Source organism: Ammospiza caudacuta, chromosome 6 (genome assembly GCF_027887145.1).
Source record: "Ammospiza caudacuta isolate bAmmCau1 chromosome 6, bAmmCau1.pri, whole genome shotgun sequence".
Taxonomy (NCBI): Eukaryota; Metazoa; Chordata; class Aves; order Passeriformes; family Passerellidae; genus Ammospiza; species Ammospiza caudacuta.
In genome coordinates, this window is record NC_080598.1 from 13859519 (window position 1) to 13881506 (window position 21988).

At 63.9% G+C, this 21988-nt stretch overlaps 5 protein-coding genes across 7 annotated transcripts; 3 read left to right on the top strand and 2 right to left on the bottom strand.

The window, feature by feature from the left end:
- Nucleotides 1-169: 169 nt before the first annotated feature.
- On the bottom strand, nt 170-2665 carry NDUFV1 (NADH:ubiquinone oxidoreductase core subunit V1). The gene is made up of 10 exons (XM_058806695.1): nt 2540-2665; nt 2373-2455; nt 2104-2274; nt 1847-2030; nt 1578-1767; nt 1036-1248; nt 802-968; nt 646-727; nt 426-571; nt 170-352 (listed from the first exon to the last, which is right to left on the bottom strand). The coding sequence occupies exons 1-10, from the start codon at nt 2591-2593 to the stop codon at nt 269-271; spliced, it is 1374 nt and encodes a 457-aa protein (XP_058662678.1). The 5' UTR covers nt 2594-2665; the 3' UTR covers nt 170-268.
- A 973-nt stretch (nt 2666-3638) lies between these two features.
- On the top strand, nt 3639-5327 carry LOC131558715 (calcium-binding protein 2-like). 2 transcript variants are annotated; one of them, XM_058806696.1, is made up of 7 exons: nt 3639-3680; nt 3781-3942; nt 4058-4088; nt 4159-4293; nt 4365-4474; nt 4553-4700; nt 4781-5327. In XM_058806696.1, the coding sequence occupies exons 1-7, from the start codon at nt 3639-3641 to the stop codon at nt 4804-4806; spliced, it is 654 nt and encodes a 217-aa protein (XP_058662679.1). In that variant the 3' UTR covers nt 4807-5327. The 2 variants fall into 2 exon arrangements, with proteins under 2 accessions (XP_058662679.1, XP_058662680.1); XM_058806697.1 differs by lacking the exon at nt 3781-3942.
- A 691-nt stretch (nt 5328-6018) lies between these two features.
- Nucleotides 6019-7166, top strand: CDK2AP2 (cyclin dependent kinase 2 associated protein 2). Its single transcript, XM_058807186.1, has 4 exons — nt 6019-6375; nt 6530-6630; nt 6723-6855; nt 6955-7166. The coding sequence occupies exons 1-4, from the start codon at nt 6285-6287 to the stop codon at nt 7020-7022; spliced, it is 393 nt and encodes a 130-aa protein (XP_058663169.1). The 5' UTR covers nt 6019-6284; the 3' UTR covers nt 7023-7166.
- A 483-nt stretch (nt 7167-7649) lies between these two features.
- Nucleotides 7650-19095, top strand: PITPNM1 (phosphatidylinositol transfer protein membrane associated 1). Its single transcript, XM_058807914.1, has 23 exons — nt 7650-8190; nt 8849-9063; nt 9137-9258; nt 11647-11871; nt 11944-12258; nt 12536-12631; nt 12739-12846; nt 12949-13010; nt 13081-13325; nt 13841-14030; nt 14134-14241; nt 14335-14477; nt 14703-14881; nt 15196-15366; nt 15546-15695; nt 15795-15943; nt 16017-16127; nt 16262-16378; nt 16586-16734; nt 16836-16985; nt 17323-17506; nt 17734-17862; nt 17968-19095. Exons 1-23 carry the CDS (start codon nt 8113-8115, stop codon nt 18232-18234), a joined length of 3663 nt encoding a protein of 1220 aa, XP_058663897.1. The 5' UTR covers nt 7650-8112; the 3' UTR covers nt 18235-19095.
- A 222-nt stretch (nt 19096-19317) lies between these two features.
- AIP (aryl hydrocarbon receptor interacting protein) lies at nt 19318-21156 on the bottom strand. 2 transcript variants are annotated; one of them, XM_058807915.1, is made up of 6 exons: nt 20989-21156; nt 20674-20853; nt 20311-20499; nt 19956-20132; nt 19728-19869; nt 19318-19639 (listed from the first exon to the last, which is right to left on the bottom strand). In XM_058807915.1, the coding sequence occupies exons 1-6, from the start codon at nt 21085-21087 to the stop codon at nt 19434-19436; spliced, it is 993 nt and encodes a 330-aa protein (XP_058663898.1). In that variant the 5' UTR covers nt 21088-21156; the 3' UTR covers nt 19318-19433. The 2 variants fall into 2 exon arrangements, with proteins under 2 accessions (XP_058663898.1, XP_058663899.1); XM_058807916.1 differs by having other exon boundaries at nt 20984-21119.
- Between the last annotated feature and the right edge of the window lie 832 nt (nt 21157-21988).

The following is a 21988-nucleotide window of genomic DNA, read 5'->3' on the forward strand; positions in this document are numbered from 1 at the left end:
CACAGCCATTGCCTCTGCCCCACCCCTAGCCTATGGAAATCCAGGATATCCCCTCGGGCTCCATCTGTGTGATCCCATGATCCCTGGTGATCTTATTCCCCAGGGGCAGCAGGACCTTGAGGCCCTCTGCCCTGTCAGTCCCCTTCTACAATGTAATGCCCACAGCAGAGCCTGGGAACACAGCAGCATTTATTGAGAAGCCTCTGAGTGCTGCCAGCACCCCAGAAACCCCTTCCAAGCAGGACGAGGGAGGCGTGGTGGTGGATCCTTACGCCGACGCCGCTCGGGCTTTCCCCTCGTTGTAGCGCCGCATCCTCTCCTCCAGCTCGGGGCGGAAGTGGCGGATGAGGCCCTGCATGGAGTGGGGCAGTGGTTAACGGGGTGGGGGAAGGCTGCTGGCCCCTCCAACCCTCCAGGCCCCTCACCTGCACGGGCCAGGCCGCGCCATCGCCCAGGGCACAGATGGTGTGTCCCTCGATCTGCTTGCTGATCTCCCAGAGCGCGTCGATCTCAGCAGCCTGTGCGTCACCCCGCACAAACCGCGCCATCACCTTGTTCATCCAGTCCACACCTGTGGGAATCGGGATGGGGATGAGTCCCTGCAGTGCCCCACCCTGCAGCCCCTCAGCCATGGCCCCCACTCACCTTCCCGGCATGGGGTGCACTGCCCACAGCTCTCATGCTTGTAGAATTCGATCAGGCGCGCGATGGCTTTGACGATGTCGGTCTGGGAAGAGAGGGAAGGTGAGGAAGGCAAGGGTCTCACCATGGCTGGGGGAGCTGGGGGAGCCCACCCCTCACCGATTTATCCATGACGATGACGGCAGCTGTGCCCAGCCCGCTCTGCGCCTGCACCAGGGAGTCGAAGTCCATCAGCACGGTCTCACACACGGACTTGGGCAGCAGCGGTGTGGAGGAGCCGCCCGGGATGACGGCCAGCAGGTTGTCCCAGCCCCCGCGGACGCCTCCTGCAAAGAGGAGGGTCAGGACAGGCAGCTCTGGCCCCGCTGCGGCCCGGCTCAGCGCGGCGCTCACCGGCGTGTTTCTCAATGAGCTCCTTCAGCGGCACCGACATCTCCTCCTCCACCGTGCAGGGCGTGTTGACGTGCCCCGAGATGTTGAAGAGCTTGGTGCCGGAGTTCCGCTCCCGGCCGAAGCTGGCGAACCAGGCGCCGCCGCGCCGGCAGATGGTGGGGGCCACCGACACTGTCTCCACGTTGGCCACCGTGGTGGGGCAGCCGAACACACCTGGGGAAACATCAGGAAAAAATTCCTCCCTGTGAGGGTGGTGATGCCCTGGCACAAGTGGCGCAAAGATGCTGTAGCTGCCGCATCCCTGAAGTGTCCGAGGCCAAGTTCAACAGGGCTTGGAGCAACCTGGGATTGTGGTATGTGGCCCATGGGAGTGGGGTGGAATGAGACAGCTCCCTTCCAACCCACACCATTCTATGGAACAGTGGGAGCTCTTAATGGACGTGGTGTTGGCTGTGGTGTTGTCCCTGCAGCAGGACAGTGTCCTGGGGACAGTTGTTTTGGGGTGGCAGCTGGGAACCGGGGACAGAGCTGTGGCGCCGTACCCACGTCAGCGGGGAAGGGGGGCTTGAGGCGGGGCTTCCCCTGCTTGCCCTCGATGGACTCGATGAGCGCCGTCTCCTCCCCGCAGATGTAGGCGCCGGCACCGCGCACCACGAACACGTCAAAGGCGTATCCCGAGCCGCAGGCGTCGCCGCCCAGCAGCCCGGCCTCGTAGGCCTCGCGGATGGCCACCTGCAGGGGGCAGGGGGTGAGCCCCGGAGCGCCCCGAGCCCCGCCGGGCTGTGGGGGGGCTGTGGGGCGCTCCCCGCACCTGCAGGTTGGAGGCCTCGTTGTAGAACTCCCCGCGGATGTAGATGTAGGCGGCGCGGGCGCCCATGGCCCGTCCCGCCACCAGGCAGCCCTCCAGCAGCTTGTGCGGGTCGTGCCGCATGATCTCCCGGTCTTTGCAGGTGCCCGGCTCGCCCTCGTCCGCGTTCACCACCAGGTACTTGGGTCTGCGGGGAGCTCACGGTCAGCGGGGGCTCCCCGCAGGCCGGGGCCGCGCTACCGGAGCTGTGCCGGTCTCACCTCCCGTCCGAGGGTTTGTTCATGAAGCTCCACTTGAGCCCGGTGGGGAACCCGGCGCCGCCGCGGCCCCGCAGCCCCGAGGTCTTGATCTCGCCGAGGATCCAGTCCACGCCCTTGAGCAGGATCTCCTTCGTCTTGTACCAGTCCCCGCGGCGCAGCGCGCCCCGCAGCCTGCGGGCACCGGGCACGGTGACACCGGGACGGGGCACCGGGCACGCTGGCACCGGGCACGGGGCGCCGGCGCTCCCCACGCTGCTCCCGCTACTCACCGCCAGTCGTGCCGCCCGTAGAGGTTGGTGAAGATCCGGTCCTCATCCCGCAGCGACCCGAACTGCGTCTTCTTGGGCGCCGTCTGCGGGGACACACGGATTCAGCCCCGGGAACACCGGGAGCGGTACCGCACGGTCCCGGCGCTCCCCGCCCCGTCCCCGCTCACCGAGAAGGAGGCGGCGGGCAGACGCCGCAGCGCCAGGAGCTGCCTGCCGGCCATGGCGGGGGGCACCGGCAGCGGGACCCGCCGCCGTCACCTTCAGCCGCCCCCCGGTGACGTCACGCGGAGCGCCGCCGGCGCTGCAGTGACGTCACGAGAGAGGCCGGCCCAGGGTAGGTTTGGGGCGGGGCCGCGTGGAGGGGGCGGGGCCGGAGCGGGGGGCGCGGTCACAGGGCGGGCTCGCGGCGCCGGGGGGGCGTGGCCTGGCGGTTGGCGCGCCGGCACGTGCCCCGCGCCCGGCCCGGGTCGGGTTTCGGTGCTGAAACCGGAGCCCCCCGTCCGCCCCCCCCGGAGCCCCCCGGGACGCCCCGCTCCCCCCCCAGCGCCCCGGGGGGTCGCTGCGCTCCACCCGATCTCCTGTGCTCCGCGGCGGGTCCCGGGGACGGCGGTGGCCTCGTCCCTGCGAGGGACGGGCGCAGCTCCGGGGCGATCTGGTTTCTCCTGCTCTGTCCCGGTAGTGGGGAGAAGGAGCAGGAGCGGGCGGGATGTTCTTTCTCTTCCGCGGCCCGCAGCGGCGCGGCCCTGGCAGCCCCGCGCCCCCCGCCTGCCGGGGCAGCCCCCGGCGCCACGGCCCCGGCCGGAGAGGGCCCCGCGGCTCCCGGCCGGCCCCTCGGCTCAGGGGGCCCGGCACCGCCGGCACTGCGGGCAGCCAGGGCAGATTAAGCCGTAGTGGTGCGTCCCCCGTGGAGCTTCAGCGGGCTGCCCAGGAGCCGGAGCCCCGGCCGCCCCCCGCTTTTGGGCAGGTAACCGGCGGCGGGGACGGGCCCGGGGCACGGTGGGTGCCGGGGATCCTGAGTGCCTTCGCAGGGAGGCTGCGGGACTGGGGAACAGCTGGGCGGCTGCCCACATCTGGAGCAGGGCGGCCGAGCGGGGAATAATCCGGAGGATTATGCACGCGGGCGCGGCACCCACCCCCCCGCGCCTGCCCTGCATATCCCCAGATATTCCATAAAAACCTCAAATCCCCGGTGGCAGCCCCGCGGTCTGCGCCAGCCGGCCCCCCCGGGGCCAGGCATGTCCTGCGGCGCGGGGGCAGCCCCCAGCCATGGGCAACTGCACCAAGACCCCTGAGCGGCGGCTCCCCAAGGCACGGCAGGGCTGCGGCACCCGCGGGGCAGCAGGAGGAGGAGGAGGGGGGGGGTCCCTGCTCGGCCCCCCCTCGCCGCTGACGCCTGCTCCACCCGCAGGATGGGAAGCCGCGCTCGGGCGCTCCAGGCTCCGGCGCAGGGGACCCTGAGGACGTACTGGACGCGGCGCAGACCCCCCCGATGCAGGGATACTCGGTGCTGCAGGGGCTGGTGGGGCCGGCCTGCATCTTTCTGCGGCAGAGCATCGCCATCACCCAACGGGTACGGCACCGTCCCTCCCCTCCCCGCGTGCTCCCGGGGGGCGCAGGGCAGAATCCCTGTGGGATCCGCGGGAGCAGGACCCCTCTTTCGTCTCTTCCCCTTCTCTCCTCCCCAGGACCGGGAGCTGCGGCCCGAGGAGATCGAAGGTGAGCTGCTGGGGAGGGGGTCCCGCTCGGGTGAGTGGCGGTGCCGGTGGTGACGCTGTGGTGTCCCCAGAGCTGAAGCAGGCGTTCCGGGAGTTCGACAAGGACCACGACGGCTACATCAGCTACAAGGACCTGGGCGAGTGCATGCGGACCATGGGCTACATGCCCACGGAGATGGAGCTCATCGAGCTGTCCCAGCAGATCAGTACGTGGTGGGGCAGCGGGTGCCTGTCAGTCCCTGCCCCCTGCCCCCCTGACACCCCTCTCCTGTCACAGCCGGGGGCAAGGTGGATTTTGATGATTTCGTGGAGCTGATGGGCCCCAAGATGCTGGCGGAGACGGCGGATATGATTGGAATCAAGGAGCTGCGTGACGCCTTCCGCGAGGTACGGGGGCAGTGGGGACAGACAGGTAGGCTGCCAGTGTGCCATGGGTGGCCGGTAGCAATGGGACCTTGTCCGTAGTTTGACAGCAATGGGGATGGACAGATCAGCATGGCGGAGCTGCGGGAGGCCATGCGCAAGCTCCTGGGGCAGCAGCTCAACTATCGGGAGGTGGATGAGATCCTCAAGGATGTGGATCTCAATGGCGACGGCCTGGTGGACTTTGAAGGTAGGAGCAGGGAAGGGGCCAGGAACGCTCCCAGGGACAGCTGGGATGTTCCAGATGTGTTCCCCCTCCTCCCCCGGCAGAGTTTGTGCGGATGATGTCGCGCTGAGGGCGGTGTGTGCCAACGCGGGACCCGAGCCCCCTGTGCCTTACGAAGACGAGGGGGCCACGGAGGGACCCCCAGCTCCAGGGGTTGGGGCAGTGCTGGCACAGCGGTGCCCGTGCCCGGGGTGAGGCTGGGCACCGGGGCTGCTCCAATGCTGAGCTCTGACCGTGGCGGGAGGCACCGGGGCCGAATTCGGGACCCTTCTCTGCACAGGCTCGGCCGAGCTTCGACTACTCTCGCCCTCATCTCTGCTCTATCCCTGCATCATCCCCCTTCCCACCTGGACCTCACCCTGAAAGTCACACCATCGTGGTCCCCTCTCCTTCAGCTGTGTCCCATCCCTGCTGCTCATCCCTCCAGCCTCCATTCCCACTCTGTGTGCCGCACTGAGCCCCTCAGGCTCCCCCACGCCAGGTTTATTGCGGATTGCACAGCATAACCCGCCCTGCCACCACGGTTTGAGCTCAGACCCGCCCCAGACCTGCCTAGGGTGAGGCATCCGTCCCCTTTTGGGGCTGGCACAGACCCTCATGGATGTTCTGGCAGCCCCCAGCACAGGGGAGACTCCCGGCAGCCCAGCCAGGAGACCCTCTAGGAGTGAAATAAAGCATTACTGGGTGGAAGGGCCTCAGCCAGCTGCAGGCAGGGCTGCTGTAGGTACCCTCCCTGCCCTGGCTGCAGTTTTGGGGCCAATTTTGCCCTTTTGAAATGATAAAACTCTCTGTACAGACTTTTGGCTTGTGTTTTATGTTGTTTCCAAAGAGTTTATTCGTGGTTGTTCCATCCACTGGTATTCCCCAAAACCCTAGACTCCCACTGTGCCTCACGGGAGCCCCCAAGGGAGCCGGGACCGCGGGCACAGGGCTCTGGGGAATGTGCGGCCGGCGGGTGGGGCCGGTTCCCCAAAGTCCGGGCCGGTGTTCACCCCCGCGGAGAGTCGGGACGCCCTGACCGACGGCGGCTCGGGGCTGTGGGGTGACACGGGGGCTCTTGGCGGCGGGGGGAGCGCGGCGGTGCCGCTCCCGGTGCCCCCCCCCGCGCCCCCGGGGCGGCGGCGCCCGTCAGTCACGTGACACCGAGAGAGGCCCCGCCGAGGGAGGGGGCGTGGCCCGCACAGCAGTCACGTGGTCGGATAGGCACCGAGGGGGCGGGGCCGACGCCGCGTGTCTCCACGGTGACCGGCCGGCGGGCGCGCGGCGGCGTGATGACGTCGCGCTCGTGACGCGCCTGCGTCATCACCGCGAGCGCCGGCGGCGGAGGGGGGAGAGACCCGGGTCAGGCCGGGGCCGCGCAGCACTACCGGGAACCGGGGCCGCTGCGCTCCGCTCCGGTTCCCGGCTTCTCGCCGGGCCGAGCGGGGCCGAGCTGAGCTGAAGAGGGGCGGGCACCGGCGATACAACCGGCGGGGCGAGCGCGGGGGCCGCACGCCGACCCCCGCCGCGGGGCTCCAGGGATCCGGGAGCGGCGGGCGGCCGTCGGGGATGTCCTACAAGCCCATCGCTCCCGCCCCCGCTACCCCCGGAGCCGCCAGCGCCAGCCCCGCCCCGCCGGGGCCCGGGGCACCGTCCGCCGGTGAGAGAACGCCGCGGTAGCCGCGGGGGACGGGGGGCACCGAGAGCGGAGAGGGACCGGAGGGATGGAGGGTGGTACCCCGGGAAGGGATGGTACCGGATCAGGGTGGTACCGAGGAAGAGGGAGTGCGGCCGTGACCCTCAGTTTCTCGCAGCCACGAGTGTCCCGTCGCCCTCCGGTTCTGTCCCTGGCGCCGCCGCCCCTTTCCGGCCGCTCTTCAATGACTTCGGGCCGCCGTCCATGGGCTACGTGCAGGTGAGGCGCGGCGCCGGGGCCGCCGGGGCCGGGTGCGGCGGCGGGGGCGGCCCCCAGCCCCTCCGTCCCTGCTTGTCCCCCTGCTCCCGCAGGCCATGAAGCCCCCCGGGGCGCAGGGCTCGCAGAGCACCTATACGGACCTGCTCTCGGTCATCGAGGAGATGGGGAAGGAGATCCGGCCCACCTACGCCGGCAGCAAGAGCGCCATGGAGCGGCTGAAGCGGGGTAGGGGCAGGGTGGGGAATCGGGCGCCCCCGAGGCTCCTCAGCCCCGCGGGGAGCCGCTGGAGGGTGATACGAGGTGTCCCTGTGCTTCTCCCCGCAGGGATCATCCACGCCCGGGCGCTGGTCAGGGAGTGCCTGGCAGAGACAGAGCGAAACGCCCGCACGTAACGGCAGCTGCCGCCCGGGAGCCCCCGGGACCTCCCGGTGGTGGCGGCGGGGGCGGGGGGGCCGCCGTGCTGCCCGAGCCCCCCCTCCCCGCGCTCTCCGCTCTTTATAAATGCGTGTTTTTATAAATAAAGGACAATGTTGGAACTTGGCCTCGATGTGTCCCCGCGGGCTGGGTCCCGATGGCGATGGTGGGACGCGGGGTAGAGGTGGGGGAGTCGGGGGGGGTTTGGAGCCGCGCTGGGTGGGTGTCCCGGAGCTGAGAGTGCAGGAGTGATCGGACCACTCGTTGATCACTTAAAAGAGTGGCTTTTAAAATAAAACACCGGGTTTTTCCGGGGGCGGCGGTGCCGGTACACGCGGAGCGCCCGTGAGTGGCGCTCGCTGCCTTCCGCTCTCTGACGTCACGGGCCCCCCCCTCACCTCCATACGTCACGGCTGTCGCCGTGGGAACGGGCTGTGATGTCACGATCCGAGGGGCCGGTGCGGAGCGGCGCAGGTTTGGTGGGGCCGGGGGGCGGCGGGGACCGGGCGGGCGGGCGGGCGGGGGGAGTGGAAGGGGCCGCGTTGCCATGGCAACGGAGCCGAGACCAGTGGGGCCGAGCCGGGCCGAACCCGGGGCCGAGAGGGGCCGAGCGGTACCGGACTGAGCCAAACGCGGGACTGAGCCGGGCCGAACCCGGAGCCGAGGGTGGCCGAGCGGTACCAGACTGAACCGAACCGGGAGCCGAGCGGTACCAGACTCCGCCGAACCCGGGGCCGGGCTTTTCCGAGCCGGGCCGAACCTGGGGCCGAGCGGTGCCGGGCGGTACCGAACTCAGCCGAGCGTGGTGCCGAGCCGGGCCGAACCCGGGACCGAGCGCAGCCGAGCGATACCGGACTGAACCGAACCCGGAGCCGAGCGATACCGGAGTCAGCCGAACCCGGGGACGGAGCGGCTCCGAGACGGGCCGAACCCGTACCGGGCTGAGCTGAGTGCGCCCCGAGCAGTTCTGAAGGGGTGCCGAACCGGCCCGAGCTGTCCCGGAGCCGGCCCGGTCCGGTGTAACGGAAACCCCCTCAGGAGCTGCCCCCGCTGTGCCCCGCCGCCGCCATGCTGATCAAGGAGTACCACATCCTGCTGCCTATGAGCCTGGAGGAGTACCAGGTGGCCCAGCTGTACATGATCCAGGTGGGAATGCGGGGCTGAGCGTGAGGGCTCGAGGGAGCTGCGGGGCTGAGCGGGAGGACCTGGGGATGCAGGGTCTGGGGGGTGAGCCTGGGGACTGCACGGGTCTGGGCTTGCGGGACTGAGCCTGAGGGGTGTGGGGACCAAGGGCCGAGCCTGATGGGGTGCACAGAGCTGTGGGGCTGGGCATGGGGAGCTGGAGGGGTGCAGGGATCTGGGCACTGTGACTGAGGGGGTGCAGGAAGCTGGGAGAGGCTGGAGAGTGTGGCCTGAAGGGTGTAGAGGGCTGTGGGGAGGCATGAGGGATGCAGGGGCTGAGCCTGAGGGTGCACAGGGGACTGTGAGGCTGAGCATGGGGTGCTGGAGGGTGTAAGGGGGCTGTGGGGCAGAGTGTGGGGAGCTGTAGGGCTGAGCATGGAGCCTGGAGGGGCACGGCAGGGGGCTGAGGCTGATCCCAAAGGATCACCCTTGCAGATTGCAGGGGTTTCACTGAGGCTCTGGGCGGGTTTGGGACCAGTGAGCCAAGCAGAGGGTGCTGTGAGCAGGTGTGGGGCCGGTGGATGCCGGCACATGGGGCAGGAGTGTACACGGACCCTGGGCCCCCGTGGGGGTGGGGTCTCGGGGCTTGGAGGGGCCGCACCGAGCCATCGTCTCTGTGCAGAAGAAGAGCCGGGAGGAGTCGAGTGGCGAGGGCAGCGGCGTGGAGATCCTGGCCAACCGGCCCTACAGCGATGGCCCTGGGGGCAGTGGCCAGTACACCCACAAGATCTACCACGTGGGCTCCCACATCCCCAGCTGGTTCCGGGCTCTGCTCCCCAAAGCCGCGCTCCAGGTGGAGGAGGAATCCTGGAATGCTTATCCCTACACTCGCACCAGGTGGGAGCTGGGAGGCGGCGGGGTGGGCTGCAGGACTGGCCGTGCCCCTTGGCTCAGTCCTGTGCTCCTCCAGGTACACGTGTCCCTTCGTGGAGAAGTTTTCCATTGAGATTGAGACATACTACCGCCCGGATGCGGGGCAGCAGACCAACATCTTCAACCTGAGCGCCGCAGAGAAGAGGCAGAGGATTTTGGGTGGGTATGGCTGGCTTGGGGAACTGGGTGGGACTCTGTGGCTGCTGGGATTCCCACATAATGCTTTTGGGATGGGTGTGTGGTTGTGATGGGACCTTAGGGACTCAACTTCACTCTTCTTGCTGGCCCTCATGTTTTAGGGATGCTGGAAGGGAAGAGCTCCCTGGATCCTGAGCTCCCTGCCCTAGGTTCCCTGCTCCAAGCTCCGTGCCTGCTCCCTCTCAGCGCTGCCGAATTAAGTTCCACATTAAAGATATTTTCAGGGACAGTTTTGTCCTCTGCCTCTTCCCTTGCCTCTATTTCTGTTTGCAGCTTCTCCTTTCTAGTGCCAGCCTACTCCCCTCTCCTTCCGTGTCCCACCCTTGTTCTGGCATGGATTTGCCTTCTCAGTCTCTCCTGGTGTACATGGGACCCCTGGGTCCTGTGAGGTGTTTTGGATCAGCTGGAGCAGGGAGAGCTGGAAAAGCATGTCCCCATTTTCCTACTCCCTGCCCTGCTTCTCCTCTCCCCAGGGCTTTGCTCCAGTTCGCTGTCTGCCTCCTTTGTGCTGGGATGATGGGTAGAACGGGGAGCTTGGGGTGGGATTCTTCCCTGTGCACAGAGTTCCCATTCTCAGTGGTGTTGGACATGGTCAGTTCAGGCGCCAGAGTGTGGAGTGTGACGTGCTGCCTCTTAAAATGGAGGCCCAAAATAGGCACTCGGAGGAAATGATTCATCTGACCTATTTCTCTCCCCGGCTCTTGCGGCACTGGGGATGTCCGGCCGGGATACCGATGGCTGCGACCTGGGGGCAGGAATTCTGCCCCTACTGCCCTCAGGAAGCCACCAGGGCCAAGCAGACGGCATCAGGGCATGGCCCCGTGCCCACTGCCTGGTTTTCCACTCTCTGTGCCCGTCCAGTGGGCATTCCACAGGGCACTCAGCATCTCCAATGGCTGCTGCCTTCCGCAGGGAGGAGGGTTGAAGTGGGTCCAGCCCCAATGTGGATCCCACTGGGATTTCTCTGCCCTGGTGTCTTGTAGCACTGACAGATTTAAACCCCTCTCCTGTTTCAAAGGGCAGTGGAAAAACATGGTCTGGGTGATCCGCAGGGATAACTGCTTCCTTGGCAGCTTTCTCCCAATGGCAAAAGCAGAGGGAGTTGGATTGCGATGAGAATGACACTGCCAGGAGCTGCTTGGGGACAGCAGGTCCTATCCCAGCTCTTTGCTGCTATTATCCAAGATGCTTGGCATCATGCTGTGCATTGCATCATTTTTGTGGATTCAGGGCATCTCTCGTTTTCTTTTCCCTCCCTTTTTTCAGTCCAAGCTGGAGGAAGAGGGGCTGACAGCACCTTAGGGACATCAAGGAGGGCAAATAAATGGGCTTGGCACATCCTAGAATTGGGGACAGGGCTGCAGGATGGTACTGGGAATGAGTGGGGTGCCCTGGGATCCCCCAGACCATGACCTGGAGACAGGGCTGGAAATGCCAAATTCTAGCAGATTTTGTGCTGGATTGAGCCCAAACAGCTGTTGGAGCATGTTTTCCTGGGTGTCCTTCAGGAGCCTTTCTCTCGTCTTGGGAGGTCATCCTCATTTGGGGGGAGCTCACCCTCATTTGGGAAAGGTTGCCTTTGTCTAGAGATGGGGCTCATTTCCTTTTCCCCACCCCCAGCTCTCTGGAGGCTCCTGTGTCACATGGTGGTTTTGCTGTGCCCTGGTTTTGGGGGACCTTTGGGCTTTTTGGTGGGGAGCCAGGAACTGTGCCAACTTTTCCCCATGTGCTTTCCCTGTTGTCACCCCCCATGTCCCCCAGGGTGGCTGGGATCACTCTGCAGCTGCCAGATCTGCCAGCTAATGTGTGTATGTGTGTCAGCCTCAGCTCTCCCCAGCTCCCAGACCCTCCCTCCCTGTGCTGCTCCCTGGGGTGCTGGATTGGGATCCCACGTGGGGAAAGAGATGTCTTTGGCTGCACTAAGGGTGGCTGTGATGTTCCAGCCATGGGATTTTATATGTTCTATTAGGAAATTCTTGCCTGTGAGAGTGGTGAGGCCCTGACACAGGGTGCCCAGAAAAACTGTGGGTGCTCCATCCCTGGAAGTGTCCAAGGCCAGGTTGGATGGGGCTTGCAGCAGCCTGGGATAGTGGAAGGTGTCCCTGCCCATGGCAGGGGGTGGAATGAGATGATCCCTAAGGTCCCTTCCAACCAAAGCTATTCCAGGTTTCTATGATTCCAGAACTCCAAGATTTTAGAATTCTCAGACAGAGAGTGTTTGCTGCCAGCTGCGTTGGGTGCATGGCTCATGGGAATAATTTGACCTTAATTTTGTCCCTTTTTCCTTATTTTCCTACCTATGCCCCCTTGCCAAGCGCTGCGGGGTGACAAGCGCCGTTCCCCCCACAGACACCATCGACATTGTGCGTGATCCCATCTCCCCCGGGGAATACAAACCTGAGGAGGATCCCAAGCTCTACCACTCATCCAAGACGGGCCGGGGGCCGCTGGGGGATGACTGGCTGGAGGCAGCAGCAGCCAGCGGGCCCCTCATGTGCGCCTACAAGCTCTGCAAGGTGGAGTTCCGATACTGGGGGATGCAGTCCAAGATCGAGCAGTTCATCCATGACGTGGGTGAGTTCAGACCCGGGGGTTGCTGGAGGATCATTTGGGCAGCAGTGGGATCACACTGGACTCTCCCCCCAGGCTTGAGGAAGGTGATGCTGCGCGCCCACCGCCAAGCCTGGTGCTGGCAGGACGAGTGGACGGACCTGACGATGGAGGACATCCGGCAGCTGGAGGAGGAGACGGCGCGCATGCTGGCACAGAAGATGGCCAAGTGTGGCGAGGGCGAGGAGCCATCCGCGGCTGGGGTCAGCCCCGAGGGGCAGCCGGAGCCAGATGGTCCTGGCGGTCAGGAGGAGGCTGAGCTGCAGGCAGGGACCGATACCCCCTCGGATGATACCTTTGCCAAGCAGTGGTCCACCTCCTCCCGGTCTTCCTACTCTTCCCAGCATGGAGGTGAGACCAGGTCCGGGGTGGTTTTGCCCTGGATGCTGCAGTTCTCTATAGGAGATGTGTCAGGGGACTGTTTTGCCTGGCTTGGGTCTCCTGGGCTGGGGCTTTGGGTTTCCTAGGGATGGTCACAGATCTCCCAAGGAGGGATTCTGAGGGACACAGGGATGGCTCCAGATCTCCCTGGGCATCTGGGTCCATGACCAAGGGGGAGCTGTGGGGCAGGAGAGGGGGTCTCTCTTGCAGCAGGGGGCTGTGAGTGCTGACCCCCCATGGGTGGCAGGGGGCGTGTCTCCTCAGAGCCTGTCGGAGTGGCGGATGCAGAACATTGCCCGGGACTCAGAGAACAGCTCCGAAGAGGAATTTTTCGATGCCCATGGTACTGGCACTATGCTGGAACAGGCTGGGTGGGGGCAAGTGCATCTGAGGATGGGAATGCAGGCACAGGGGTGTCCCCCCACCCACGCTTCCCTCCTGCCTCTGCAGAGGATCTGTCTGACAGCGACGAGGTCTTTGCCAAGGAGATGACCAAGTGGAGCTCCAATGACTTCTTGGACACCCTTGAGCGGCCAGCAGAGCTGGATGAGGCACTGGGTGAGCTCTGGGGGTGCTCTGGCCCCAAATCCTGGGGTGGATGTCCTGGGAGGGGCCTGATTCCCACCTGGAGACCCCAGCTACCTCACTGTGTGCTTACAGGGGATGGAGCCAGCGCTGCCAAGGGAGATGATGAAGGATTGGGAACATCCAGCTTCCCTGAGGTGCGTGTCCCCTCCCTTGGGCCTTGCCCTCCTGCCATGTCCCCCAACTTGACTGCTCTCCTTCCTGCAGGGAGGCACGGCAGAGAGCACGGAGCAGATGTGCCGGATCCACGCGCTCTTCCTCATCCTCCACAGTGGGAACATCCTGGATCAGGGAGCAGGCGAGCCGGGCTCCAAGCAGGCGGATGTGCAGACTCTGGCAGCCACCTTTGATGCTGTCACCCGTGTCCACTTTCCCGAGGCACTGGGACATGTGGCCCTGCGCCTGGTGCCCTGCCCGCCCATCTGTGCTGCAGCCTACACCCTTGTCTCCAAGTACGGATTCCCACTGGGAAAGCAGGGGGCCGGGGAGCTGGTATCCTTGGAGAGGGGACTTCACTTCTGGTGGGACATTAAGGACTGGAGAGGGGGTGGAGGTTAACTCCTGGTGCAGTGTCTTGGGCCAAGCCAGTGTTGTGTCATGAGATGGGATGGGATACATATAATTCCTGGTGTGGTATTCCAGGACATGCAGGTATTTTGGTGTGGGACGAGGACAGTGGGGTAGGATGGGATGGGATGGGATAGGATGGGGGATAACTCCTCATGCAGCTTCCTGGGTTGAGCAAGCATTGTGCAGAGAGATGGGGACATAAACGCAGCATGAAATGGCATGGAATTGGATGGAATGGGGTAACTCTGGATACAGCATCCTGGATGAGCAAGTGCCTCGTGGTGGGAGGGAACAGGATGGGGATTACTCCTGGTATGGCATCTGGGATGAACCAGTACCATGCAGTGGGATGAGGACATCAGAACAGTCACGTTCATCCCTCACTGTGTCCCCTCAGGCTCAGCCCTTACAGCCATGACAGGGACAGCCTGTCCAGCAGCCAGGACCACATCCCACTGGCAGCACTCCCACTGCTGGCCACCTCCTCAGGCACCTACCAGCAGGCCGTGGGCACTGTCATCACCCGTGCCAACCAGGCCTACACAGCCTTCCTGCACTCTGGAGAGGGCACTGGCTTCTGCGGCCAGGTGAGGTGGAATCTGGGGGGAAGCTTGGCTCTGGGGTCCAGCTGTGACCCTGCATGGAGGGTTTGGGGGTTTCACCTTCCTCAAGGATCTGTGGTTTCTGCAGGTGGTGCTGCTGGGGGACTGTGTGGGCGGCATCCTGGGATTTGATGCCCTGTGCCAGAGCCGGGCGGGCTCGGGGGGCAGCCGGAGCAGCAGCCGCCGTGGCAGTCTGGTGAGTGCCTTGCATTCCAACACCCCCTGGGGAGGGTTTGGGGGTGCACTGGAGGCTACATGGGATCTGGGTGTTTGCTGCCTTTCCCTGCAGAGCACAGAACCCATCTCCCCAGAGCAGTGTGGTGGCCTGGACCCACTGGCTGATGGGACAGAGGGAGCGCCAGTATTGGGCCAGGCCAGCCCTGAAGCCCCAGGGGCACAGGGGGACAGCCAGCAGCACAGCTCCACAAGCAGGTGAGCCCAAGGGCGATGGTTGGCTATACTGTCCTTTATCGAAAGGGCACAATTCCCATTTGCTCCAGGCTGGGAAGGAGCATTTCATGGAGGCTACCTGCCCTGGGGGGATCTTACTGGAGCTCCTCTGGGATAACAGGGCCACACCAGGCACAGCTTTGCCTTCAGGATGGTGGGAATCGATGTTGCCATCCCTCCCCATGCCCACTGTCTCTGCTGTCCCAGCCTGCAGGCCAGTGAGGCCCCGCTGGAGGCAGAGGCACCCCGGAGCAGTGCCGTGGCGCTGGATGGGGCAGAGGGTGCCAGCACCCGCCTCGAATTTAAGGTATCCGGCTTCTTCCTCTTCGGTTCCCCATTGGGGCTGGTGCTCGCTCTGCGCAAGACCGTCATGCCTGCTCTGGATGGTGAGCATCCCTGCCTGCCCCGGTGCCAGCCCCTGACCCTCCCTGCAGGGCTCAGGTCCCTGAGTCACGCTCACCTGACAAGCCTGAGCTCCTCAGGACCAACCCAGAGAGCCCTGCTTGGGTTTGAGCCCCTTGCATGCCCAGCCCTGGCTGTGTGGGTGTTGGTGGGTGGCTGAGTGTTCCTGCTCTGTGCCAGCCTCAGCCTATCTCTGGTGCCCCAAATTTCCCTGTCCAGCCTTTCCTTTTGCTCTGTCCTGCTTTACCCCTCCTGGGTATTTTGCTCCTGGTGCCCCTGACCCTGCTCTGTGCTGCAGTGGCCCAGCTGCGTCCTGCCTGTGAGCAGATCTACAACCTCTTCCACGCCGCCGATCCCTGCGCCTCCCGCCTGGAGCCTCTCCTGGCCAAGGCCTTCCATGCTGTGCCCCCGCTCAGCGTGCCCCGATACCAGAAGTACCCCCTGGGTGACGGCACCTCGTCCCTGTTGGGTGAGCAAGTTCGCACCAGGCTGGTGCCAGGCATCCTGGGGCCACGTCAGGGTACCCAGAGCACCCACATCCAGGATGTGCAAGCCCTTCCCACTGCTCTGGGGCTCTGCAGGAGGGGCGTTTTGGGGTGGTGTGTGTCCCCAGGGGCTCTGGGTGTGCTCACCCAGCTCTCTCTTCAGCGGAGGCCCTGCAGACACACTCTGCCCTGTTCCTGCCCAAAGTGGATGTGGCTGCTCCCCCTACCCCCACTGGCAGCTTTGGGGGCTTCTGGAAGGGCAATGACCCGGCAGAGCCCCCCACTCCTGCCAGCACCAGCGAGGTTGTCAAGAGTAAGTGTCATCCCCACCCACCCTATCCCACGTGGACACCTTAGGCAGCCCAACAGGGGATGAGGTCTGGAAAAGGCTTCATTCCAGTTCTCCCTGCAGTCCTGGAGCGCTGGTGGGGCCCGAAGCGCATTGACTACTCTCTGTACTGCCCCGATGCCCTGACTGCCTTCCCCACCATCACCCTGCCCCACCTCTTCCATGCCAGCTACTGGGAATCCTCCGACGTGGTGGCCTTCATCCTGCGCCAGGTACGGCGGGCCCGGTGGGGTGGGTGGCAGGCCGGGGCCGATGGAGGCTGAGCCGGTCCCGCGCTGCTGGCAGGTGATGGAGAAGGAGGGGCCACAGCCTGCGGAGAGCGAGGAGAGCTCCATCTACAGCCCCGCCATCCCGCGGGAGAAGTGGCAGCGCAAGCGCACCCAAGTGAAGATCCGGGTATGTGGCCAGCTGGAGGCCACCTGGGGCATCCTGGGGTGTGTGGGTTCTGGGACAATCCCACAGCCCTGTGATGTCCCTGTGGCGCCTCAGGAGCTCCCCCAGGAGCTGCTGAACATCCCATGTGCCTGCAGAACGTGACGGCCAACCACCGTGCCTGCGATGTCATTGTGTGTGAGGGCAAAGCGCAGGTCCTCAGCGGGCGCTTCATGTACGGACCCCTGGACGTGGTGACACTGACTGGAGAGAAGGTATTGCTGGGCTCAGGGGCCACCAGGACCCCTCAAACAGGGTGGGATGTCCAGGACTGGGCATGGGGCTGGTGTCACCCACAGCAGGGGAAGGATATGGTTAGCAGGACCCTGTGTAGGGTGGCGGGAGAAGGTTGTAAGGACTTGTGCAGGGATGCAGCAGGATGTGGGGGTCCAGCCTTTACCCAGCCCATTTCCCTCTCTCAGGTGGACATCTACATCATGACACAGCCACTGTCAGGGAAGTGGCTGTACTATGGCACCGAGGTGACGAGTGGCAGTGGGCGCGTGACCTTCACCATCCCTCCAGACAAGGCTCTGGCCATTGGGATCTACCCTGTGCGCATGGTGGTCAGGTGAGGCGTTGCCTCAGTTTCTCCTGCAGCCCTTCTGGCAGAGCTACACCTGCTGCTCTGGCAGGAGAGCTGGTGCTGAGCCACCATCACTGCCTTTGCAGAGGGGACCACAGCTATGCTGAGGCGTACCTGACCGTGGTGGCCCGTGGCACGGAGTCTGTTGTGTTCAGCATCGATGGCTCCTTCACTGCCAGCGTCTCCATCATGGGCAGTGACCCCAAAGTGCGAGCCGGGGCTGTGGACGTTGTAAGGTGGGTGCCCTTCTGTCAGCGATTTAGTTTCCCCATCTTTCATGGTGTGACAACTCAGCTGCGGAGTGTCAGAGCAGGGAGAAGGGGCAGGGTATTCCACCACTCCCTTGCCTCCAGCACAACATCATCTCTGTGCTGGTGCCCTATTGTGGAAAATAATCCTGTCCAAGTTTAAATGTGGTCCCCAGAGCTCTGCTGGGCCTTCTCCTTGATAAAATCCCTGGGAGCAGGGAGGTTTTGGAGGCAGCACCCATACATGCTGTACTGGGAGATCCCAGCTCCCATAGCAGGACTGTCTCCACACAGGCTCCTGGCAGCCACCCATGTCCCCTCCTAGGCACTGGCAGGACTCGGGGTACATGATCATCTACGTGACGGGGCGCCCCGACATGCAGAAGCACCGCGTGGTGGCCTGGCTCTCGCAGCACAACTTCCCCCACGGCGCCGTGTCCTTCTGCGACGGGCTCACCCATGACCCGCTGCGCCAGAAAGCCGCCTTCCTGCAGAGCCTGCGCACCGAGGTGGCCATGGGGGTGCTGCCGGGACACAGGGCTGGTGCTGGGGTGGTGGGCGCTGTGCTGAATCCTGGTGGGAATGCTGGGAGCTGGACTGCATTGCCATGGCGGAGCTGGAAGCTTCTCGGGACAGCTTCCAGCTATCCCTCTTAACATGAGGGTGTCCAAGCCCTTAGGGGTAGCTGTCCCTGGGAAGGGCTGTTCCTTGCCCTAATGCTCTTGTCCCTGGGCAGGCAGAGATCTCCATAGTCGCTGGCTACGGCTCCACCAAGGATGTCTCCGTCTACAGCTCACTGGGACTCGCGCCAGCACACATCTACATTGTGGGACGGCCTGTCAAGAAGTTCCACAACCAGTGCCAGGTACAGTGGTGGCAGGGCTGGGGACAGACTGGGGACATAGGGGATGATGGCTGACCCCACCAGCCAGCCGTGGCCACTGGCTCAGGCTGTCTGTGTGTCCTGCAGTTCCTCTCTGAGGGTTATGTTGCCCACCTGGCCCAGCTGGAAGCCGCAGCCCTGGCTCACTCCCCCAAGGGCCCCCCACGGCCTGTGCTGGGCAAAGGCACCTATGGCTGCCCGGCGCCTGTCGACTTCCTGCGGAAGCAGAGCCAGCTCCTGCGCTCCCGGGGCTCCAGCCAGGCAGAGCGGGATGGGGGGCCCCCCTCAGCACCCCCCGGCTTTTCCCGGACCAAGCCCCGCAGCATCAGCCTCAAGCTGGAGGGTGAGGAGTGAGGGTGGCATGGCCACATCCCCCTTCTGCCACATCCCTGATTTCCCAGCAAGGAGCACCTGGGGACAGAGCTGGTGCTGGGCCATGAGGCCATCGCAAGGAGATGAGGGTGCTGGGTCCCCTGAGGCCAGGGGGTGCTGGGACAAGGCTCAGAGCTCCCCAGAGGACCAGAGTGATCCCCTCAGGGCAGGACCACCCTGGGTCCTCCCTGCTGCCCCCAGCCCCGTCCCCTCTGGTCCTTTGGGGCCGTTGGGCAGTGCCCAGTGGGGTCTGCACCCCAGGGTCATTATCCCTGCACAGAACTGGGGGCTGTGGCTGTGCCCCAGAGCGAGTGGCACCTCCCCACCTATTTATTTCCGTCCGGTGTCACGGCGCAGGGCTGGGTTGGGGTTCCAGAGTGGTTCCTCTGTTCCCCCCCCTTTCGTTTTGGTGTTGAATAAAGAGATGTTATGACAAGGTGCCAGCACCCACGAGTGTGCTCTGTGCTTGTGGCTGCAGGGTTCCCATCCACTGGAAAAGCCCTGGGGAGCCTCCAGGGACACCATGTCCCACAGGGAGATGGCTGTGGGGCACAGCAGTTGGGTCACAAGCAATTTAGGACAGGGAAAAGAGCCTGGGCTGTGTGGGCTGTGCCGATGCTGATACCTTCCCCCTCTCCAACTTGGTTTCCCCTCATTCTACCTCTAGCAGCAAATTTTTGTAGTGACCAGGGGGTGTGACTGGTTTTACTTCAGTTTATCTTGGCATAGCATGATCAGATTTATAGAGATAGCAGAAACAAGCTGTTACTCTATATAAAATATTCCCGACACTGACATGACAAGAGGAGACACCGGGTAGGGATGATAGCAGCAGCCTGGATAAGTGACAATGGCGTGGCACGAAGAACAGGCATGAACGGGTTGGAGCTGGGGCCGAGGCTCAGTGCCGCCCTTCCATGGCCACCATAAAGTATAAAAACATCAAATAAGTGATAAAAGTTGGCAGGAAGCAGCAGGCTCTTGTCACCCACGTATCCCTGGCGTGACGATAAGGCCTGGCTGTGTCCCCAGGCTGTGGCGAGCTCCGGGGCCATTTCCACTGACTTCAAATAAGTAAAATCTGTATTAAACATTAATAAACATCCATGACCATTCCACATGTGGAATATCTAAAAGAACCTGTCCCGAGAGCACTGGGCTCTCCCTTGCAGCCACGGACTCTACTGGGAGAAGATGCCCTTGAAGCGGATCTTGTCCTCGGCGTCCTTCTCCCGCAGCCGCGCTTCCAGGCTCCGCAGCTCCTTGGACACCACGGGGCGCAGCGAAGGGTCAAGCGCCAGGACTTTGGCAAAGTCAGCCTGAGCCTCAGCCACGTTCCACACGGCTGCGTGGGCCTTGCCCCGCTTGAAGTAGGCCTTGACATTGTCTGTGGGGAGAGAGCCGGGGTCAGCGGAGGGTTGGGGGTGTGTCCTGGTGCCCTCCAGGGCCACCTGGGGTAGCTCGTGGCTCCTTACCCTCGTACTTGTTGAGGATGGAGGAGCAGTGGTCCAGCACCTCGTAGTACTCCTCACACTGCAGCTTGCACTGGCAATAGTTTAAGAGCAGGGGTGTGATCTTCTGGTCGAGCTCAATCCAGTCTGGAGAGCCCGGCTGTTCCTGTGGCAGACAGAGCAGAGAGAGTGAGGGGCAGCTCTCAAGCCCTGCATTCTCAAGGATGCCTGTGTGTATCTGGGGAGACCCACCTTCATCTGCAGGTTCTTGAGACAGGCAATGGCATCGTAGTATTTGGCAGCTGCCTCAGACACCTTGCCCTGACGGTACAGCTCGTTGCCTTCCTTGTGGATCTGGGGCACAGCCTGGAGCTTCTCCTCATCTGTCATGGCCCATGGGTCCTGCTGGTAGGAGCCGGGTGGCTCCACCTGCCAGTACCCCATCATGCAATCAGAGAACAGGATCATGGAATCGTTCAGGTTGGAGAAGACCTCTAGAGTTCTCGAGTCCTGCACTGTCAGGGCCTCTACTAAACCACATCCCACATGCCACATCTGTGTGTCTTCTGGACACTTTCACCCCGAGCTCCCCATGCCGGCACCTCACCTTCAGCACCTCGATGTCAAAGATGAGGGGCTGGGGGTTCTTCTGGAGCTCGTCGAGGTCGGGGTACCCCAGGGAGTAGTGCTCGTGCATCTGGGCGATGCTGCAGCAGTGCCGCTGCCCCTCCAGCGGGTCCTTCCCTGCTGCGATGTTCCGCAGGCTCTTGGACACCAGTGGGTAAAGCACCACGTGCTGCGGGAGGGAAGGGAGCCGGAATTTGAGGAGGGCAGGGGGAAAGACATAAGGATGCTCCAGCCTCGAACCGCACGCCTAGAGCGCACTGGGGGTCACGCCACCCGCGCCCACCACACGAAGTCACCGCCCACTGCACAGACCACGCCCCCGGCAGGTCCCGGGCCCGCCCACCTTGGTGTCGCAGCGGAAGCGTGCGCGCTCGCCGGGCCGCATGGTTCGCAGCGCCGCTTCCCACACCGGCAGCTTGAACTTTTTCCCGGCGATGAGCTCCATGGGCTTCCCCCGCGCCCTGCTGTCGTCCACCGGCGTCTCCTCATCGCCGCACCGCAGCGTCCGGTAGTGGAAAGTGGCCTGAAGGAGCAGGAGGAGCCCGTGGCGTCACCATGGCGAAGGAGGCGGGGGGGGGGGGGGGGGCGCATGCGCGCCTGCCCCGCCGCGTTCCGCTTCCCACATCCCCCACCCCGCCCGTTCCCCCGCAGACCTGACCTTGGTGCCGTCGCGGAAGTCTGGCAGCGGCCCGGTGCCCTCCCGCAGCACCTCCTTGTCCACGCCGTCCGCCCGCAGCTGCTCGACTTGCTGCGCCATCGCGCCCGCTCCGCCCGCGCCGCCAGCCCTGGCTCGGCCGCCTCCGCCGCCGCTCGGTTCTTTCCGGATCGTCGCGGCTGCGCGGGGCTCCCCCTGCCGGCCCGGGGGTGGCGCTGCGGGGCGGGGGCTCCGGGAATGGGGCGTGGTCACAGGGACGGGGGGCGTGTCCAGCAGGGGCAGCCGCGCACGCGGTTCCCACGTCGTTCTCCTGGTTTCCCGTCTCCCCCCACCTTCCTGGGCTGTCATTCCAGGAGACGCGGCAGGCGTTCCGGAATGAAACCTCCTGTGGCACTTTGCCGCCTGCATGCAAAGGCCGCGGTGTAGAGCGGGAGGTTGATAATGTCGCGGGGACCCGCTGTGAGGGTTCCCGCCCGCCGCGGGGAGAGCGCAGCCGGATCGTCCCCTGCCGGCAGCCCCGGCTGGGTCTGCGTGCGGGCAGGAAGGACAGGCAGCCGCAGCAGCGCCGTGCGAAACCCTAGGGGCGACACCTCAGGGCTAAACAGGGTTTAGGGCAGCTCACGACATGTCCTGGGGTGACACGAGGACACTGGCAGGTGGCAGGTCCCCAGTCCCACAGAAAGGCTGGTGGCTCATGGCGGTTGTGAAAAATGCGTATTTTATGATTGGCTTTTCGCAAATATTAAAATGAATATTATATGTGTTGTGTTACAAAGTAATGCTGTATTAATTCTCTTAAGTAGTGTGTGAAATATAGTTTTAGGTTATAAAAAATATTAAAATAGAAACTATGCTATATGGGATACTTTTTTTTTTGTGAAGAAAGGACTTGCAGGGTGTTGCAGTCACAGGACACCTAACTCTTTCACAGAAAAATAATTTATTGCCTTCTTATCAGAAGAAACTAACTTCTTCCCGCCTCGAAGGCGCTGTTAGGATTCGG

Coding starts and splice junctions, on each gene's coding strand:
- NDUFV1 (XM_058806695.1), bottom strand. CDS start 2,593: ATGGCCGGCAGGCAGCTCCTGGCGCTGCGGCGTCTGCCCGCCGCCTCC. Junction 2,275..2,372: donor TACGGGCGGCACGACTGGCG/GTGAGTAGCGGG, acceptor CGGTGCCCGCAG/GCTGCGGGGCGCGCTGCGCC. Junction 1,768..1,846: donor ACGAGGCCTCCAACCTGCAG/GTGCGGGGAGCG, acceptor TGCCCCCTGCAG/GTGGCCATCCGCGAGGCCTA.
- LOC131558715 (XM_058806696.1), top strand. CDS start 3,639: ATGGGCAACTGCACCAAGACCCCTGAGCGGCGGCTCCCCAAG. Junction 3,681..3,780: donor CTGAGCGGCGGCTCCCCAAG/GCACGGCAGGGC, acceptor CTCCACCCGCAG/GATGGGAAGCCGCGCTCGGG. Junction 3,943..4,057: donor GCATCGCCATCACCCAACGG/GTACGGCACCGT, acceptor TCTCCTCCCCAG/GACCGGGAGCTGCGGCCCGA.
- CDK2AP2 (XM_058807186.1), top strand. CDS start 6,285: ATGTCCTACAAGCCCATCGCTCCCGCCCCCGCTACCCCCGGAGCCGCC. Junction 6,631..6,722: donor CGTCCATGGGCTACGTGCAG/GTGAGGCGCGGC, acceptor CTGCTCCCGCAG/GCCATGAAGCCCCCCGGGGC. Junction 6,856..6,954: donor CATGGAGCGGCTGAAGCGGG/GTAGGGGCAGGG, acceptor TTCTCCCCGCAG/GGATCATCCACGCCCGGGCG.
- PITPNM1 (XM_058807914.1), top strand. CDS start 8,113: ATGCTGATCAAGGAGTACCACATCCTGCTGCCTATGAGCCTGGAGGAG. Junction 11,872..11,943: donor GCAGTTCATCCATGACGTGG/GTGAGTTCAGAC, acceptor CTCTCCCCCCAG/GCTTGAGGAAGGTGATGCTG. Junction 14,242..14,334: donor GCAGCCGCCGTGGCAGTCTG/GTGAGTGCCTTG, acceptor CTTTCCCTGCAG/AGCACAGAACCCATCTCCCC.
- AIP (XM_058807915.1), bottom strand. CDS start 21,087: ATGGCGCAGCAAGTCGAGCAGCTGCGGGCGGACGGCGTGGACAAGGAG. Junction 20,500..20,673: donor GCTTCCGCTGCGACACCAAG/GTGGGCGGGCCC, acceptor TCCCTCCCGCAG/CACGTGGTGCTTTACCCACT. Junction 20,133..20,310: donor TTGACATCGAGGTGCTGAAG/GTGAGGTGCCGG, acceptor GGGTACTGGCAG/GTGGAGCCACCCGGCTCCTA.